The sequence below is a fragment of the Vollenhovia emeryi genome, unplaced genomic scaffold (assembly GCF_000949405.1).
Source record: "Vollenhovia emeryi isolate VEMERY1.0 unplaced genomic scaffold, V.emery_V1.0 DF939126.1, whole genome shotgun sequence".
Classification (NCBI taxonomy): Eukaryota; Metazoa; Arthropoda; class Insecta; order Hymenoptera; family Formicidae; genus Vollenhovia; species Vollenhovia emeryi.
Genome location: NW_011967240.1, coordinates 634,563 through 653,970, shown reverse-complemented (window position 1 = coordinate 653,970; position 19,408 = coordinate 634,563). Strand labels below are relative to the sequence as shown.

The 19,408-nt window shown below is 38.7% G+C and overlaps 2 protein-coding genes and 1 long non-coding RNA gene across 3 annotated transcripts in view; 2 read left to right on the top strand and 1 right to left on the bottom strand.

The window, feature by feature from the left end:
• The window catches only part of LOC105568970 (caspase-1-like), a 36,453-nt gene extending 18,386 nt beyond the window's left edge, over window positions 1-18,067 (top strand). Inside the window, exons 3-5 of the mRNA XM_012025056.1 lie at window positions 3,350-3,525; window positions 7,929-8,049; window positions 17,385-18,067. Coding sequence (XP_011880446.1) covers window positions 3,350-3,525; window positions 7,929-8,049; window positions 17,385-17,692 — 605 coding nt within the window. The 3' untranslated portion in view covers window positions 17,693-18,067. The remainder of the gene's footprint in view (window positions 1-3,349; window positions 3,526-7,928; window positions 8,050-17,384) is intronic.
• Window positions 1-19,408, bottom strand: part of LOC105568971 (alkaline phosphatase-like) — a 182,438-nt gene that overhangs the window by 78,905 nt on the left and 84,125 nt on the right. The window lies entirely within an intron of this gene.
• On the top strand, window positions 7-843 carry LOC105568969. Its single transcript, XR_001009461.1, has 2 exons — window positions 7-96; window positions 157-843. It is a non-coding gene; the product is annotated as an uncharacterized LOC105568969 (long non-coding RNA).

Sequence of the window (19,408 nt, the reverse complement as noted above, 5' to 3'; positions counted from 1 at the left end):
AACAAACTGTACTCCTCGCCGGTGTGACCTCTGATTCTCCACGGCGGAGAGAAGATACGCGATATCCAGTTCACGCCGCACATTCGCCACGCCGGGGTTGGTTCCACTCACCGAGAACTATCAGCCAACGCCGGTATTAAACTTTCGAATTTATAGCGCTCGTTGTGGCCATATCGATCGAACGCGAGGAGCAACCCATCGGCCGCGCCTTCATCGGAAGAGAATATTTCGCTAGAATATTATTAGCAAGAGCTTCATCGAGTTGTTAACTGCCCGTGTACGGGTGCAGTGTACACCACCGAGCTGAATTTACAACGCGCCGACTGTACTTCGGGCGATTTATACTTCGCTCGAACGACGGCGATATCTGCACGTCGGAGCCACCTTGAATTATGACGGAGTCAAAACGGGAGAGAACGTTCGTAGCTCGTGTTTGTTCACGGATACCGGTTTTGATAGATGATACTGGCGAATGAAGTTCAATGGAGCAGCAAAATTGTTACTTTTTTTACCCGTGTATTGTTTTACAGTATTTTTACGTAGTTTGTACAATTCCTGTAATTCTGTGATCGCTACGTCTCTTGTGATTATGAAACTTATTAATTTTGTGCATTACCAATAAAGATTATTATTATTATTGCAATTATTATATCATAGCTAATCGAATTTTGAAGAAATTTTTTGTAAAAAATATAAAGTTTCAACGCATTTTTTCTAATCTCGACATCACAATAATTGATCTTTACTTCCTAAATGTATCATTTTGAAGAAATCACAAGGGTATCATGAATTTAAAACCGTTGAAAAGAGTCGATGGACAAGAAATATAAATTGAGATATAGATTGCGATAATGAAGTTTATCGACCAGTTTATTATAAATTTTTCTTTTCCCTCCCCAAGTAAAAATAAGCAAAGGGTAGAGGGTAGCTAACGAACACGGGGGAAACAACGGTACGGTCGCGAGATAACATCAGATAATTACCTAACGTAAGGGAGGTATTTTACTTGAATTTTTTTATATCTCGCGACATTAAGCCAATGGTAACTATACGATCGTTACATGTGCGGGACGGTACTGCGATGATTTCTTCACATGATATAAGATACTTTTTCTTCTTCAAACGCGAACATGAGGAGCCAAAGTAAATTTCCATTACGGTCCACGGCACATTCAGAGGGAAACGCGTCCCTCCGAGGAAACAGAGCGCAAACGGCAACGTCGTTTCACGTAATCACGCAAAGTTTTTTTGCAACACATTTTCCTACCTGTACATCACATGTAACTTGCGAGCTGAATATGCCGCATGTCGATTTTGCAGCTCCCGTGCCTTTTGTACACTTTATAGCCGGCTCCTTAATTACACCAGTGCCGCGGCATTGCCGGGCCGAGGCAGTACGGATTAATTGGATTATCGACCGTCGTTGGGCATAATAATTTCGATGTTTGTTGTGAAGGGATAAGAAGAGCCCTTTTGGGATACACCACGTGTATCAGCGAAGAAAGATTCGCGATCAAAATATTCAATAATTTTATCATCCACAAATTTCATTCGTTAATTTCCAACGGCGGGAAAAAAGCAAATAGTGCTTACGAGAATGCTTCGTAAGAAGAGGAAAGAGAAAGAGGGAGAAAAGGAAAGAGCGCAGACGAGGCGGAAATAGAAGAGAGTACACTCGCAAATCCTGGGATTTTCAGAAAAATGGAGACAGGATTAAATTCCCGTGGATAAACTTTCGTAAAGTAATACTTAGAATAACTACATTTTACCATTTTTTATCTTCAATTTAAAGCATTTGTTCTCTCTGGTAAAGGATAATAATTGGTAAAAGAAAGAGGCATAAGACACTGGCATGATCCAATGTATTATTGCCAATGAACGGTGTGCTTTCTTTTGTCGCACAACTCTGTTCAAATCGTGAAATTTCATATTAGGCGATATTTATAGACATATTTTCACGGTTCCGCTATGAGATTCGGAGATACGTGAATCTCACGTATAAATAAGATCTAGTTGTGATAAGAAAAGGAGTAAAGTGAGCGGATGAAAAGAATCCCGTCATGATAAAAAAAACCGTACAAACACCTACGAAAATAGAATAGTCGTAACAACAAACGAGATTGATAAAACAATGGAAACATGGAAATAGTAAAAACGGCAATATCTGAAAATATTACACATTCACGATACTGCACGGTAATGCAGGCACAGTACGTGCATACGGCGACGTAAAAAGAATTTTTTACGCGTATCCACCAAGTTTTCTATTGTTTACGCTTAGTTTTACATTTTTTCCTCCCGACAACATGGAAAGAAAAATATTGCTCCTTTTACACGGTTTGCCATTATTTTGCTCTGGTAAAATAACAACCGCAGCGCTGTAATTACTGATACCTGCTGTGAACATCATAACGTATTACGGCAGTCTGCAATATTGTTATCTTACAATTAGATACGGAATTAATTAATCTTTTTATTAAAACCGCGAATATCACGCACACTAATCGACGTTGTTAGTTTCGACAAAAATGCGATATCTGATTCGATATTTGATGCGATTCTATTAAAATTTCACGAAGATCGTGGAGCTACGATGAATACCCACATAATTAATTTTGTATATTGAAAATGTTGACACAGGCGACATATAAGCGACGAAAATACCTGCATTTATTATAAAGTAAATACGTATGTCTATTTGTAATTTTAATCTCCTACCATAAAAATGTAAGATTCAAAAGTGCAGGGCCAATTTAATCGAAATCGGAAAAAAGACTGATTATTTTCACGTTCTCTACAAACGAAACGGACCGTACGACCTACATTCCCGTTCCATGCAAGCAATTCGTTTTATGATTGCTGAGACGATTCTGTATACCGTTCTTTTTTGCCTATTTTCAAGAGACAAAGGCATTTCACTTGTAACGGCACGTCATCTAAATAAAATGCTTTGTTTTAACGCTCTCGATTTAACTTCTCATGTAGCATTTCGGGAAAACTCATTTACCTTTCGAAATGTACATCGTAAAAAGAGCCACGTACAATTCTTAGCGCCCCGTGATCCACAGTTACAACTTGTCTAGAGTGCCTTAATAATAAATTACTTGGCGCAATTTTACTTGGAGGAAACTTCATTTAATTCCTTAATGCCGCGTCGCGCAAACCCGGAAGCTGCACGTACAGCCGCTCGTACCGTTTTCGAGTTGCCGGAGGAAATTCGCGATGCAGCGAACAGTATCTGCACAATCTCACCTCGGCGCAGTTTGTTTGTGCACAGGCTATTAGGCTAGACCGCGTCCGACGACTATTAGCGGCCACCGCGAGGAATTAATTAATCCTTTCATTAAAGCCGCTGCGGAAGACCACACGGATGCCGACTGCCTGATCGTGGTCGCAATGTCACACGGCGAATCGGGTCTATTGCATTCGACCGACAGTCTGTATCCAGTCGAAATGCTGTGGACTCCCTTTACGGGCGATCGATGCTCCAGCCTGGTCGGGAAACCGAAGTTGTTCTTCATTCAGGTATACGTCTGTCTAGCAGATATTCGCCGCGTACAAGAATCGAGCGGATGAATCGTACGCACGCTATCCGCGCGTTCGGCGAACAATGAGCGGTTCCGCGCTTAAAGAAGAGAAGCCACTTTCCACTTTCGCTCACTCCGGACGATCGCCCAAGTGATGGATCATCCCGAGTGAACTGTCTAAGCGATGTTACATGCTGAGTAATTCGCGAGAGATTTATACGGATCATGTGAAGTGATTTATGGGTTAATATAAGCTATTGTATGGCCTGGTGTTGAAGTTAATTGTGCTTTCCAGGATAAGAGCCGGCTCTCGTGCTTGGGTACCTTCCCTTCCATAGTTTACCTTTGACGAAATGGCTGGCAAAGATATCGAAATCTCCTTTATTCGTACAAATACTTCCGCCATAATCGTATCTTGATTGAAATTATTTCAATTATACAGTATAAATGTTTTCGTGCACGTGTTGAAATTCGGTGCACATTATTTTAGATTACGATTTTAGAAATTACCTTCAGATAAGTTATTTGCGATGAAGAACGCGTACCGCGTGGAATCATTCCTATGATTTTTGCATTGCCCACATTTGGGTTTTTACGAAAATCTAGCCGTGTTTTAATAACGTTAGAGAGACGAACGAAACGCGAGAGCGAAAAAAAAAGATTATTACGTTTTCCGGTTGGTTTTGATATACAATATTCTTGCGCGGCAGATATAAATTTAGTTAAATGCGATTGCATATTCCGTGCGTTCGTAACGTAACGTAACAGCAAGAGCGATATCCATGTCGGTTACCTTGATTGGAAAAGCGAAAAAAATCATTACATTACCTTACAAAATTTGGCATACCGTGTCCGAGGACTATCGCTATTTGTTTTACCCCGTATCGTCTATTCCAAATAAAATTTAGATCATACGTGCGTGTGCATACATATATCTTAATTAACAATATCGAAATATTTGATTATACTTGATAACCCCTGATTTTGGTTGACTCGCCGTTCAAAGTCGGGAGAGATATCTGAATAATATAAAGAATTATAATAAGTATGGAAACCACCTTACTGGCAATTCTTTATTATAATAAAACACAGCGTTTCGGCCAGTAATGCTGGTCTTCAGGTAACAAACTTACAAGAGTGCCTACATATGTAAGATTCGTCAGATTAGAGGTGTGAAAATTAAGTTAGAAGTCAGAAATTTCGTTGTACAATGTGTCTTGTCGTCGACGTTAGAAAACAGAATAATTGTGTTTTATTATAATAAAGAATTGCCAGTAAGCTCGTTTCCATACTTATTTTATTCTTCGTTTCTTGACTGGCGTTACTAAGCTGCTACTTTACTGAATGATATAACTTTTGCGCTTCTCCGTATCTAATTCTTCCATATAAGGCGAACATTCGTCATCGATATCCATTATCCGCGTATTTTTCACCGCAAAGTTTTCTTCTGAATTTCTGTAATTGCGTTCTAACGGATGGGAACGGATGACGACGAGAGCACGATGATACCAAAACGGATGGCCACTCCGCGAAAGTTACGAGAAAGAGGGAGTCAACTGTAAATAGGATCCCTTTCGCGCCGCAACGGGGAGATGGCGGATAATTGCGACGATCATCCGCATTTCAGGAACGATCGGGTTGACGCAGCCGCGTTGTAATTCCAACAACAATGCCGCGCTAGATCTAATTCTTTCCCCGCGCATAATCCTACCGAGATCGCTTTCCATTTAGAGACACCCCCCATTTATCTGCCTCACAACGATCTCCGAGGGATTTGCGGGCTCGCGCACATTAGTGCACCATCGGGTTTTTAGCAGGCGCAGCCAATGAAATATGTGCATTCTGCGATGTAATGGAAACTGTTCGCGCGCTAGAAACGCAGCAGTAATTAAGATTACTTCCCGTCCATCCCCGCCGGAGAAAGAGAACGGCGGCAAAAACTGTTATTTGCATAATTCCCAAAGTAATGCGAGCGCGTGCATCGTTTCGGGGATTTCGCCACCGGCCGAATTAAAAAAGTGCCGGGCGGGGCCATTCGTGTCGCGCAATATTCTATACATTTGTTTTTCCCCTCTTTTTTCATTTTTTCTCTCCTTTCCTTTATTTTTTGTCCGCGAGTATTTCCGTCATGCTCGCTTTCCGCGCCGCTCGATGTGCAAATGTTTAGTCGGCCGAATGCTCGAATATTTTAAACGGCGGGGAAACGTGGAAACACGCGTTCTTCTAGGCACGTTATTATCGCTCTTATATTCGCGGGTGACATTTGTATGCGCGTATACATATTCAAGTGACAGAAAAGAAGATATACGTGATATAATTTCATTGTGAAACATGAGCAATAAATGTATACAGTCACAGTTACCCGAGGCGACGTGTATCTGATTATTATAACGTTTACAATTATATGACATTAAAATTATACGTATGAAGCAATCCAATTTTCTCGAAAAAAAAAACCGAACGCGACAGAAATGTTTTATGAAACATCAGAGAGAAGCGACGGATCGTTTCCGGCTGTGATTTTAAAATTGATATAAAGTGAAATTAATGATTTAATATTAAAATTGCTCACGTATAGCTTCCGATCGTTAAAGATCACCGATTGGTGCGTCAGAGGCCGAAAAATCGCAGAGACAACACGGGGACGATCCATCAGGAACAACTATTCCGACAACGATTGTAATTTACTTTGCCACGAAAGAAAAAGGACCGGAAGGCCAACTTGCCGGGTATCTTTCGAAATTACTGCTTTCGTCCCAAATAGAGTTAGAGGATCGATGATCCCAAAGATAAAGCGCGACGGGGATAAATGAGCGCGATAAAGTTGGCGCTCGTAACGATCGAAATGATTAATAATTTGGTCTCGTGCCTCGAATGCGCGCGCCTGCATTCAAACATCCAAACGGATAATAATTGCAAGACTCAATTATCTTAGAGCCACGCCAAACTGTCGAACCGGCTGGATTTTCAAAGCAAATCCAGACAAGTGTGCTCTCTCGGAACATGTAAACATACAATCGATTCTATGTTCCTGTGTAAACGCGGCTATAATCAATTGCGAGTTAATGACTTGTCCGATACCAGTGAAATTTTCACGTGATGGAGACGTGATGGAGAGTTATAATGTAGGAATTATACGCGCGCGTAGACAAGATTATTGCAATTTGCGAGCCGATGTAAATTGTATGGACGTACAGATTCGGGCTGCGTTATCTATCGAAACTAACGCCATTTTCTGTATTATACATTTGAAAGCTGTGTGCAGCCACGGCAGCCTAAAGTAAACTCCATATTTCTTGCTGCGCTTCGGTTCGAGCCTCTCGTCTTTCGTTAACGACGCTGTAAACGTCGATAGATCTGCGTGTAATTGTCTCGTATATTCTATTATCAGTTTGCCGTTCCAAAGAAAAGTAATTGCAGCACTCGGCCATTCAATACTTAGTTCTTTAATGTACGGTCGAGCGGCCGTTTCTGCTGTAAAATGGAGTATACTTTTTATCAGAGGAAACAAGATTCACTGAATCCAGAAGCTGTTGCTTCTCGACTTTTCTGAAGCCATTGGCATTAATACAATATCCATTGTTATTTATTAATACAAAATAACACGAAAACACCGCTATCGGTTATTTAAATCTGAAATAATCAAATAAGTCTCTCATAGAAAATTAATTTAATAATTGAAACGTTACACGTGTCAGGCAAAAATATCGGAAAAATCGGCATTCCATAAACAACACTCGCTCACGTTAGAAGAACGGATTGCCAAAATAAGGATTAATTAATTGTTTTATTACACGCGATTGAACGTGTCATCGATTTAAAAGTCAAAACGGGAGGTATTGAAATTGATAATCTAACAGTTCATTGAGTCCGATATTTTGTTGATAATATTACGATTACGGATTGAATATCACTATCGAAGAGTTCAATGTTTTATAATATCAGCATCGTTGCGACTCTTTCTCATATTTACGTAGTTTCATATTTATGTAATTGAATAGTTAATAATGGCTCATGTTGCATACTGATTTTCCCGTACAAGATTCTAAAAAGATAGGTTATTCGATTTCACATATACGTGTGCAGGTGTGTACGTGTCTATACATGTCTATACATGTCTATACATACATATTTGGCATTTTGAAGAATTACATTAACGTAGCCAAATTCAGACTTGTATTATTGCTCGCCGATTGGGGGTCGTACACGTAGACACTGCATGTCCCCTGTTTCGTGAGTGCTTTAATAATCTCGCGAATCGGATTACGACGCCACGTTGAAGCGTTTTAAACAATTCGCGGGACGCTTTTGCATGGAGGAAATCTCGCGGATCCCATGCATCTTTTACGTGCCGGGAAAATCTAGTATCGTCGCTCACGCGCACATTTTTCTTTTCCTCAGGCATGCCGTGGGGTGCGACTGGACAAAGGGGTGAAAATTATTCATGAGACAGATAGTAAGGGAACTACATACAGTATACCCGCCTATGCAGATATCATGGTCGCGTACTCTACTTACGACGGTACGTACAGGCGTATACGTAATGTTGCAATCCTACAGGAAGCTATAGAATTTTTATCCATTTTTCGAATTTGTAAATACAAAAAAACTATTGGACGAAAAGTTTCCAGCGTAAATGCTGGTATTACCTATACTTTGCCGAACGATGAAAGTTAAAGATTAAAAGGACGCGTTCAAAGAGTAGAATTATAGAGGAAAGTCCCCTATTATAAGATAACCCCTTAATATGAGATAACAGGGTTTTTGCTAAATTAATAGGCATCATCTATTGGTTTCATCGTTAATTTATTGCGCTTGGAGTGAAATCTGTTTAGTGCAAAGTTCATTGTTAGATCGTGTAATCGTGTGAATAAAGACTTGGGATTAAATTTTAAGGTTGAAAACCCGCTATCTCATATTAGAAGCCTAACTCATAATAGGGGACTTTCCTCTACTATTAGCACGTGTGTGCAAACAGAATTTATAAAAGAATTCAGATCTGAAAAGACTGAATTTGATAAAGTGAATTTTTGATCAATGCTTAATCATTAGATAAAAAAAATTGAATCATTTATTTATTTAAGCTAAAAGAGACTTGTAGTTACGGCGATACTCATTTGCTTCTATACTCGTTGCATGCGATAAGCGAGCAAAAGATTACATCATCCAATTCTTTTTCATGTTTACGAAAAGTATTCTATACCCTATTACCTTGTCCCAACACGCTTTATAGTTTCGTTTCACAATTTTCTTTGAACAGCATTGGTTTTGTTTCATTGATTTGTATACAAGTCTAGAAATTAGACGGGAAGAGCGTGCGATAACTCTGATTCGCTTTATACGAACAGATACATCGAGTAACTCCCATCGCGCATAAATGCACGCGTAAGCTCCACTTCGGAACGACCCGTCCCAAGATAATGCAGGGAATCTGAACGAAAGCGACGCTCCAGGACGATGTGACGAAGAGTTATAGGAATGTCGCGCGCGGATAATCCAGTCGAGGACTATATATTTTCCGACATGCTTTCCTATTCAATTTACTCGAGCAAAGCAAGTATTCCTGATATCTGTTTGAAACTTTGGCGACAAGGAATTATAATTACGCGAATGGGATTATCGTGATTTGTAAGCAATCAAGTTGAATGAACTATTTACACTATAGAGTAGCATATACACGCATAGGTATATCAGAATATAGCGGAGACTAGAAACCCTGTAATCAGAGACTGACCATAAGGGAGTTCGTCAAATTCGAGTGAGAGGGAAACAAAGGCTGTCTCACTTTTCTACGATCGTAGAATCGTGAGACAGCCTTTGTTTCCCTCTCACTCGCAGGAATTTGACGAACTCCCTTATGGCCAGTCTCTAATTACAGGGTCTCTAGCGGAGATGTACTCAAACTTTCCCCAAAATAATAAAAAAAAACAGATACAGACAATAGACAATAAATTAGATACATAATATGTGTTGATGTATATTCAAAATAACTTTTGTTCGCGATATGAAATCATGGAAAGCGACGATTTGTACTTTTCATTCTTTTCTCTCTGCTAGTAAAAAATAAACTACGCTTCAATAGTAATTACAAATAGATCGATACGAGATAGCTTCTGCTTTATGCCATTATTCCTTACATATTATAACTGCAAGTGTCAATATATATAGTATATATATAGTGTTATACGTATTATATAATCCGGATAATAAGAGAGCGGTTGAAAAAATAATGATGCTTACCGCTTGAATGAAGCTACGCTAATAATGAGTGGTCTCGTACACGGTACTCGCTAATGAGGATGTTTACTCAAATTTCAAGCCTTTGGGTAACCATCATTAGTACGTGTAACACAGACATATTGGGAACATTTGGAAAGATAGACGATAGATCACATTCGTCGAACTCATATACGTAAAACGAAATTGTGCAATCTGTCAAGTTGGACATGAAAGCCAACAAAGAGAGCATGCAACATTTCCCCGTGGAATCATTCCTACTTCGAAAATGAATCGGCTTCGTTTATACAGCATCGCATTTCCGGTAGAAAAGTACGAAAAAGTACCCAATTTAAGATCTGGTTGCGACGCGAAAATTTACACTTGAATACTGTTAAGTAAAATATGAAGAGTTACGAGGTGTCTTTTCGTTCGAGTTCGTTCGTCTATTGAAAAGAATCTACCTTTACATTTGACGCGTTACATCGAGATACCTTTTGCTCGCTTGTTACGTATCATTCCCTCGCATCCTCATTTATATTTCTTACTGCGCTTTGTGCTCGTGCGCGATACCTCCCTGAAGCGCCTGACGGCGCTCAAATTCCCGACGATAATTGCATTGAAATGCATTTCAGTGCCAGTTTTCGTACTTCGCCGAGCGGAAGATATCAAGAATTAACGAGATATATACTCGATTACTAAACAATAAACGGATATGGCGAATGCGAATTAAGCTTCTTCTTCTGGTACACGTCCGAGATTCTATAGTGTCATAAGCTGCTTATTCTGAATAATGCAGGCTTCACGAACGGTACACCCGTATGATGTATAGGTAATCTACGCCAATTCCTCAATTACATCTTGCCTCCTGACGGTCTGCTTCCACGCTGATCGGAACTCGTTAATGAATGTAAACCAATATTATTTGCAACTCAATACCTCCGATACGAGCCAGCTGTTCTTTGAAATTTCCAATTATTATACCGAACATTGTGTGTTTGATTGCCTCGCTCTATTTACAATTTCTCGTGCGTAATTCGACATGACAGCCAAGGATTTCTCCGGGTACAAATTCTCGAGAGTCTACTCTACGGGACGAGCTTACACCAAATCTCAGTAGAATCTTAATGGCACGACCGCTCTCGAAGCTGCAGTTTCCAGAGATGCAGTCACGCATCCTCGTGTGTTTAAGACGACTGGAAATTACTTGCCAAAAAGGTCTCTAAATACGAATACGTTGCGCGAGCATCGACGACAGCATAATACGACGCGTACGTTTTCACGCGGTTTCCGCTCGCGCGCAAACATTTGACTTGCTGTTACTAATGGAGTGCGAGAATTCGTGTTGACAGTAGTGCACACACCGACGTAGCACAACAACGAGGCGTCTAGCGAGAACGTCAATCAGTCAACTGATAAATCGATACACGAGCGCTCGTAATACTGTCTCGAATCGAACTGCATCTAGCATTCAACCTAAATACGATTACAATAGCTCGATATATCATACGACAGCAACATACAATACATTCGAACGTCTAGCATTCCCCGCTTCTACCTCGCGAGGCTTCCTTCGCCAAGATTTTGACAAACGTCACAAGAGCCACTCCGAAGCCTTCGACTCTATCACTGGTGGCAAACCTTCATTATTTAAATTAAAGAATTCATATGACTACAAACTTAATTCTGTTAACTAACTAGAATATTCTTCATGTCGCCAGCAGTAATTAACAACTTCAATGTTTTTATTGACCATATCTGGCATTTTTAATAATACAGAAAATTTCTTGCGAAAAATACGTGCCTCAGTGGTCGAATTGGTGAGACGCCCGCCTAGAGGGAAGTCCAGGTTCAAACCCTGGTTGAGGGAATATTTTTCGCAAAAAATTTTCTGTATTATTAAAAATGCCAGAGGTGATCAATAAAAACAACGAAGTTGTTAATTCTGTTAAATAAAGGTTGGAATCATAATGCGTTACATTTAGTAAAATGTAATCAAGCGAAGTAACGATTTTTCTTCTTTATTTGTTTCTCGGCGATCTTTATCGAAAGATGCAAAGAATTTTATAATTGGAGATAAGATATAAGTGTAAAACAAATTCTTGGAATATGTGTGTAAAATGATTTCTCAGCATTTGCCTCCTCGAAACCAGCTGTGCTATATAAAAAATATAGAAGGTAATGTGTATTCCATAACGAATAAATAAGAAATAAACCACGAATTGTGCCGCAAGCGTGTTTATCACGAATGTATGTTTCTCGATGTATAATAAAAACAAGACCAAAAAGACGGTAAAAAATATCGCATGTATGCACGGCGTTGTATTGTTTCATTATTACTGGTGCACGAAACGAAAATGCATTGAGATGAAAATAACCCTCTAATTTTTCTAAGATATCGATACAAAACAAATATAGAGATTCTTGTGGAAACCAGGACGTTCCGTGATCCAAAGTTGGATATCGTCCAAACTCGTCCAAACGATTTTGAAGCCATTCGGACCGTTCGTGGCCAAGATTCACGTCGTGATACATTTTTTCGCTCCTCTTTCATCCCTGTTCACAGATCGACGTAGAAGCATTGTTCTTTCTTCCAATTTTATATTTTTCTCATGCGCCCATTAGCCGGCGAATAAAAGCCGGATTGTTTGTTTTAAGTCTCTTAGCCAATTCTCGAATCGAATAAGATACGTGTTACGTAACACATTGCTTTGATCACTCAAGTGAAAATCATTCTTTTAAGACTTTACAGATCAAAATTAATACGACTATTAATAGGATATTTAACACATTTTAGTATAAAATATTATAACACTTTTTAAAATAACAATTGCTATTTTTGGCAACTGTTCCTATAAATAGATACGTTTAAACAAAGTGCAATCAAGAAAACAATCAGAAATTCATACCGTTCTCTTCTCTTATAAATGCATTAAATTATTTACAAAAGAGAAAAAAGTTATGGTACAAAGAAGATAACCGACAGGAGTATTAATTGTTAAATCAGAATAATTATAACGGCGAATTAAATGCGATACCATTGGCATTTCTGTCGATCATAAAATTTATAATTATAATTCCAGGAAGATTGTAAAATAAGTAATAAGTCCACAATTATTGCAAGCTTTAATGATTTTATAATTATAAATTTTATTATTCGAATATACACTTACGCAATATTATATTACATATGACCAACGTAATTATGCCGATATGCAAGTGTAATTATTTACACGATATTAACGGTCGGTATTATATGAATATACAAAATTGTATTTGATCACGTATATGAATTACAAGAAGTGTCAATCCAACAAAACCAAGTTATAAAATATAGAAATTCTAGTTAGCAGGAAGATATTTTGCATACTTTGTGATACAGATTTCGTATAACTATTTCAATAGAAAATTTTATCTTTTTTCATTTATATTTATATTATATATTCAAGGTTGTTTTAAGATTTTTTATTTCACGTTGATTTCAATTCCTCATTTCTTTTTGGTTCGAATAAAGAATTTCTTTGTATGTTAAAAGGCGCTTACTTTTATGTTTTCATTTCTAATGTGACAAAGTTGAAGTGACCTAAACGCAATTCCGAAAGGAGCTCAACTGTAACTCAAACTTGGCGAATCTTTGCGCACTGGCAATATGCGTGGGGATATCACAGAAGGTTCCGAAAGAAATATTGCAAACTCTTGACTGAGATTCGCCTAAATTCGGGATCGAATGACGCGAACTTTGTTACGATTGCAGTTTCGGTGATTTATTGTGAGCGCGAGCTGCAGCGCGACAATTCGCGAAAAACGGGGAAACTAGAAAAAAAGAGGACACAGCGAAACTCGGCAAACCAACAAATGCGTTGGCAGGTTGCTGGACGAGAATTTCGCATAGCAGCAAAGCATACCGCACAATGTCAATCCTGCGGGATTGGATTAATGAAAAATACCTGTCGATTGTCAGCTAGATGGTTCAGATAATCACAAATTGCGTCCGCCGAAATTAGCACGTTGGTACCAAAGCGTTCGTATCTCACTTATGGAAATGACATTTGCACGTGATGCGAATCGGTTACAATTAAATTCCTCGCGTGAAAACTTGAATGAAAGTTTCTCTTTCAAAAATGATGCTACGCGTGAACACGGTGTATGCCCAAATAAAGTTTAGAGGAGATGCCGCTTATCGTCTCACTGAATTTAATAAAAATATTCAGAAGCTGCTGTTTATGCATTAACATCATCTGCTTCGAAATCCGATTTTGCACGGCCACGCGAGCAGCTTACTTGTGGAAATACGCCGCAAAATTTACTCGGTTGCTCGCAACTTTGCTCACATCTACTTTGCACGTCTATCGATTAAGGAGGGTAAACAGAATTTATGTAATGCGAGTATATTCTCTCTGCGGAATGATGTTTGCGGATATACCCCCCCGTCTGTCGTATTAAGCGAGTCCGATAAATAGGATTTGTTTATGATAGAAGCAGAAGATACGTACACTCACACACACACACACAGGGCAGATGGTGGTCACGTAACTGCAACTTTTTTCACACCTGTCCGTCCGCGCGCGTGCAGTAGATATCAATGAATTAATATCCGCGGATCGAACGCGAGTTTATTAAAATGAGGCGCAGGTAAAACCCCTCCCAATAATATCCCGACGTATTTACGCATTTCGGAATAATTATTAATGGTTATTACCAGCGTGCATACACGTGATTGCATAGTGGATTTATTTGATAATATCTGGGAGTTATTCCGATGGTAATTGTCGCAAACGAATAAGCGGATTTTTCAAACGTGTCACGGAGAATGTCGATTCTCCACGCGACACTAAAATATGTATAGTAGCCGGTTAGATAATAGCTGGCGCGGTATAATAATGCGTGGCACGCGGATGGTCACGCTATTCATACCCCAAGGAAGAAGATCACTTGTTAGTGCACGTGCGTGTATGCGCGTCGTCTACATATGCGGTAGGAAGTGGACGTATTGTTAATAATGTGGGTGGTGCTGAATTCACGGATAACACACCTGGCTCGATGCTAAAGGCGTCATTAATATGCCATGTAGGAGATAAGCGCGTAGTTAACATACCGATGGTGATAGCGAACGTGCATTTAACACTTCGCTATGGGGGTGAACGTATGATTAATACGTCATCGAGCACGCGTACGTCCGGGTAGCACTAAGATGTTTCGCGTCACGCCTGTTATTGTTGGCGCTTAACGCATACTGCGTTCGATTCTCTCAAACCACCGAAGTGGTAAGTAATCTCTCTTAAAGTCAATCAATGGATCATCGCTGAAAAGCAATTAATAGTTACTGACCGCAGTTGCAAACCACTTTAAGAGAGTAATAAAATCAGATCGGATTGGAGTATCTTTTTCGCACAGACAAGAAGGGGTGGTTCACCTGTGATTATCAAAATTACGTCATAGTAATCCTCTTGTAATCTCTCTTAAAGTCATTGACTGACTTTAAGAGAGATTACAAGTTGCAAATTATTGCGATAAGCTATGATATTAAACGATTTCGATAACTAACATTCGAAAAAGGCAACTCTAAGCTCGATACGAAGAGTTGGATAAAGATACTTTTCAGCATTTTAGTATTTAATATAAAAACACGGTGCAACAACGGCATTTTAGTATTTAATATAAAATGTTTTCAAAATTAAACCTCTAGATAAAACTTCTTAAGCGGAAAATCTCTATCTGAAGTTAAATGATATATAATATGTTATCTGTAGATAAAGATTATTCGTTAAAAGATTTGTATATTTTCAACTATTTATATTTTGAGAACAATTGCTATTTGAATTTTTGCAGAGAAATTGTCATTATTGGTATAGTTGTAAGATTCGTAGATAAAAATAGCTGCAGTGGAATCTGGCGCATGTTGTATACGCCATTAAAAGAGAACACGTTGTCAGAATATATCAAGAAATCGATTTCTCTTATATATTCTTGAATGGCGAGTAGATGCAAATGTAGTTTTTGCCTATTCTAACAACGTGTTTCCTGTACGAGTAATATGTTTCGAACCTACAATACGACCTTTCAAACGCAACGAATTTTATATCACGGCGATGTTTCACGTTACTCGTAACTGTCCAATTATTAAGATTTATCAATGAGCGCATAGATGGTTGTTCTGCAACCTGAAAGTGTCTTTGATCGAGTAATCGTCAGTGAAATGTGGTTGGACTAATGTAGCATTCAATCCTTGCGAAACATGTACCGGGCGTATCGATCGCATCGTGTTTGAGCCAAAGTCGATGATAAGCTCTTATCAGCGTAAGATCAATGGAATAGCAAAATAAGAGGCGGAATAATTAAACAGTTTACGGTGCAGCAAGATCCGGCCGTGTATACCTGCATACAACGCATGCAAAGTAATCCCAGATTAGAGAATCGCAGGCATTGCAAACTAATTAGTAATATAGAAGGAGAATAACCTAATCTTGAACTAACAAGTATTAACGTCATTCTGTGCTCATGCAAACGAGTCTAGGGGCAGATTAAGGAAGTAAGAGATCAAAAACTATTAATAATGATTAATTTTAACTTCATTTCACTCGTACCACGATTTAAACATGAGAATCTGTAATTGTCTTTATATCATTTTGGTTCTACACTGTTTTTGAGATCGCGACTTAGAAAGTCCGGGTTTAAAATAATTCAAGTCAAGTGGCTTCAGTTGTTCAACTCAAGTTGTTCAACTTGGATAAATGAAACACACAATGTAATAATATAATAATTTTCTGAGCAGCTCAATAACATTATTAATCTTAATTATTAAATAAATATTTTATAAAGATCGTGTTTCATAATGTAGCTGCTATCCCTAATCCCACGTTACTTTGTTTAATCCCAAGCCCATTAGGTGAGATCTAAGACTCGATGCCATCTAAATGTAGAATGTATGCGGCTTTCCTAAGAAGTTTAAGTGCTATACCAAGGTAACACCGAACTTTGTAATTTCAGGTTAAAATATATCTGTTCCGCGCAACACAATTAGCAGGGAGTACGCGGTTGCTCGTGTATGCGCGGAAAGTTAAGATTAATTTAAACTTATTGCCCTGGAAAGCTGTAAGTTTTTATTAGAGACTGGGTTATCTCAAAGTCGTAACAAATCTGTCAACTCGGCGACGTGAACTATCTTTAACAACTCCGAGTTTCAATATATTCATTTTAATTTCGTTGCCTTTTTATCCCGAAAACCTCTTAGAAGCCAAGCGTTGGTAAGATATACGAACTGCTCTTATCTACTTGCACGTAGGTCGCTACACTTTCGAAGGTTTCATATTTTTCTAGAAGCGCCTAGAGAAAAAAATCACGTTTCATATTTTAATGCGTTAGAAAAGGCAAATACGCGTTAATCGTCGCGTGTATACCAGCTAACGTGTATACTCAATACATATATTATCTCTGGAGTTTTAAATTTCTACCCTGTCCCACATCGCTGCCTTGCCACTATCGCGGGTCATGGGTCATTCGCTGGTGCATCCACTTTTACCGAGAGCCCATTATCGATAACGTCGCGTGCATCTCGGCTGCGCGAAGTGTATCTCATTACGTACCGGAAAAGCGAATCAATCCACTACAGTCCAAGAATAAACCGCGCGTTACGACTTTCAGGTTTTTACTCGTGGCGCAATCCGGACTCGGGTTCCTGGTTCATACAGGCACTCTGCGAGGAGCTGGACCTTCACGGGCGCAGCCGCGATCTACTCACTCTAATGACCTTCGTTAATCGCCGTGTCGCTATTGAATATCATTCCTATGTGCCGGATAATGAGAAATTCCACGCGAAAAAGCAGATCCCGTCGATTGTCTCGATGTTGACTCGACTTGTGTACTTCCCCGACAAGCATACATCAACGCCGGACGATATGGATGACGAATCGAAGGAAGCGGAAGCCGAGGTCTGCGAAAAAGTAGCCTAAGAGTGGCACAACATTCGTTCTCACACGGACTTACAATGATGGCTTTTCGACAAAAACCGACAGATTGATTCTAGCCGAGTTGTTTTGATACATTGAACTTCTTGAGAAGTGATTATCGACCGGCGCGACTCATCGAACACATTTGAATTGTTGTGATTGAGTTGGGCATGTAGAATTTAAGAACGTAGTCGAAGCAAACGAAAGAAAGAAAAAGAAAAATATATTGTTAAATGTAGACGAATATTTTCTGTTACTTCATTAAAAAAGGAAATAAAAGTGGTCCTCTCAAATATTTCAGAGATCTACTGCAATTAAAAATGTAATTAAATACTTTTAATTGAAATGATCGTATGTATATAATTCATGTAGACAATTTAATTGTTCTAATAAAATTATTTTACATGTAAAATTTTATTTTGCTTGCATCCTTCACTTGCATGAAATGTATTATTAAAAATTTTTATTTATATTATAATTACTTTAATTAAATTAGAACGTGCAGAAAAAAAACAATATAAATTACTAATTTAATAAGCAGCATTTCTATATTCCCGATGCACTTAAATTGTTTGTGCCTGTATAAGCGAATTTGTAAATTATAAAATGTCATGGAATGTACGCTTGATAACGCACCTGAAAGTAAAATAAAGCGGCCCTAAACAATACGCCACGAATTATTATACTATAATTAAGTTCACAAGATTATTCTTAATTAATATATTAAAAAGCTGTTATCCTAAAGGTCAGGAATAATAATAATTTTTTCTTACGCGAAAGTTTAATTAGTATTTTAAGATGGAGATGGTCAATTTACCGCAAGTTTACGTTTGTTTCTCTCGCTGAAATTTTCTCGTCTACGCGAGCGATGCGTGACAGGAAAATTTCTTGAGACCGATATGAAGCTAATGAACAGGAATTGCTTGGATGTTTGCTCGCGAGAAATGGGTGGGAACTAATTCTCTGCCCCCCCCCCCTAATATATCCCTACGCCCTCGGTGAACCAACAGGGAAGATCCTGGGGTCTATTAACCGCAATGCGTGCGACTGCGACGGCATGTTCAACGTCAGATTAGATACCTGCGGTCAAAGGAGTTAGACGCTATTAACCTTTGTCTTGGAAGACGCGAAGTGGAATCCACGAATTATGCCGTTAACCAGATGCTATCGCGAAATGTAATCCCTGCCGTGCCAGAGTAGATCGATCTGTGGCGATAATACAGGCAGCTTGTATCCCTGGCAGAAATCTCGGCATCGCTTAATCGCGTTGTTAAATATATATGGTATGGCGTGGCTGTGCGCCATAGGTATCTTTACTACAATAAAAGATAAATAAAAGTAGTAATATAAAATAATGAGTTTGAACAACCACAGGCTGTTACGGCGAATGTGTTATCACAAATTTATTTGTAAGATCGATATATTCTCGTATTTTCCTGATTTTAATTTTAAATCCAATTATTTGAATTTATTTGAATCGTTTTATATCACTCATATTCTAGATATAGGTAAAAGAACTTTTTAAATATTAGTAAAAATTGGCGCTGAAAATGCTACATCGTTTTATTTGTAGCTCAATGAAATTCGTAACGGTTTGTTACACTGGCCACGAATAATGCGAAAAATCATAAAATAAATCCTATTTCATTTAGTATACCTTTCTTCAACAAAATAGTTTTGCTGCTAATTGACAGTATTATTGACTAACGTATGCGGCGA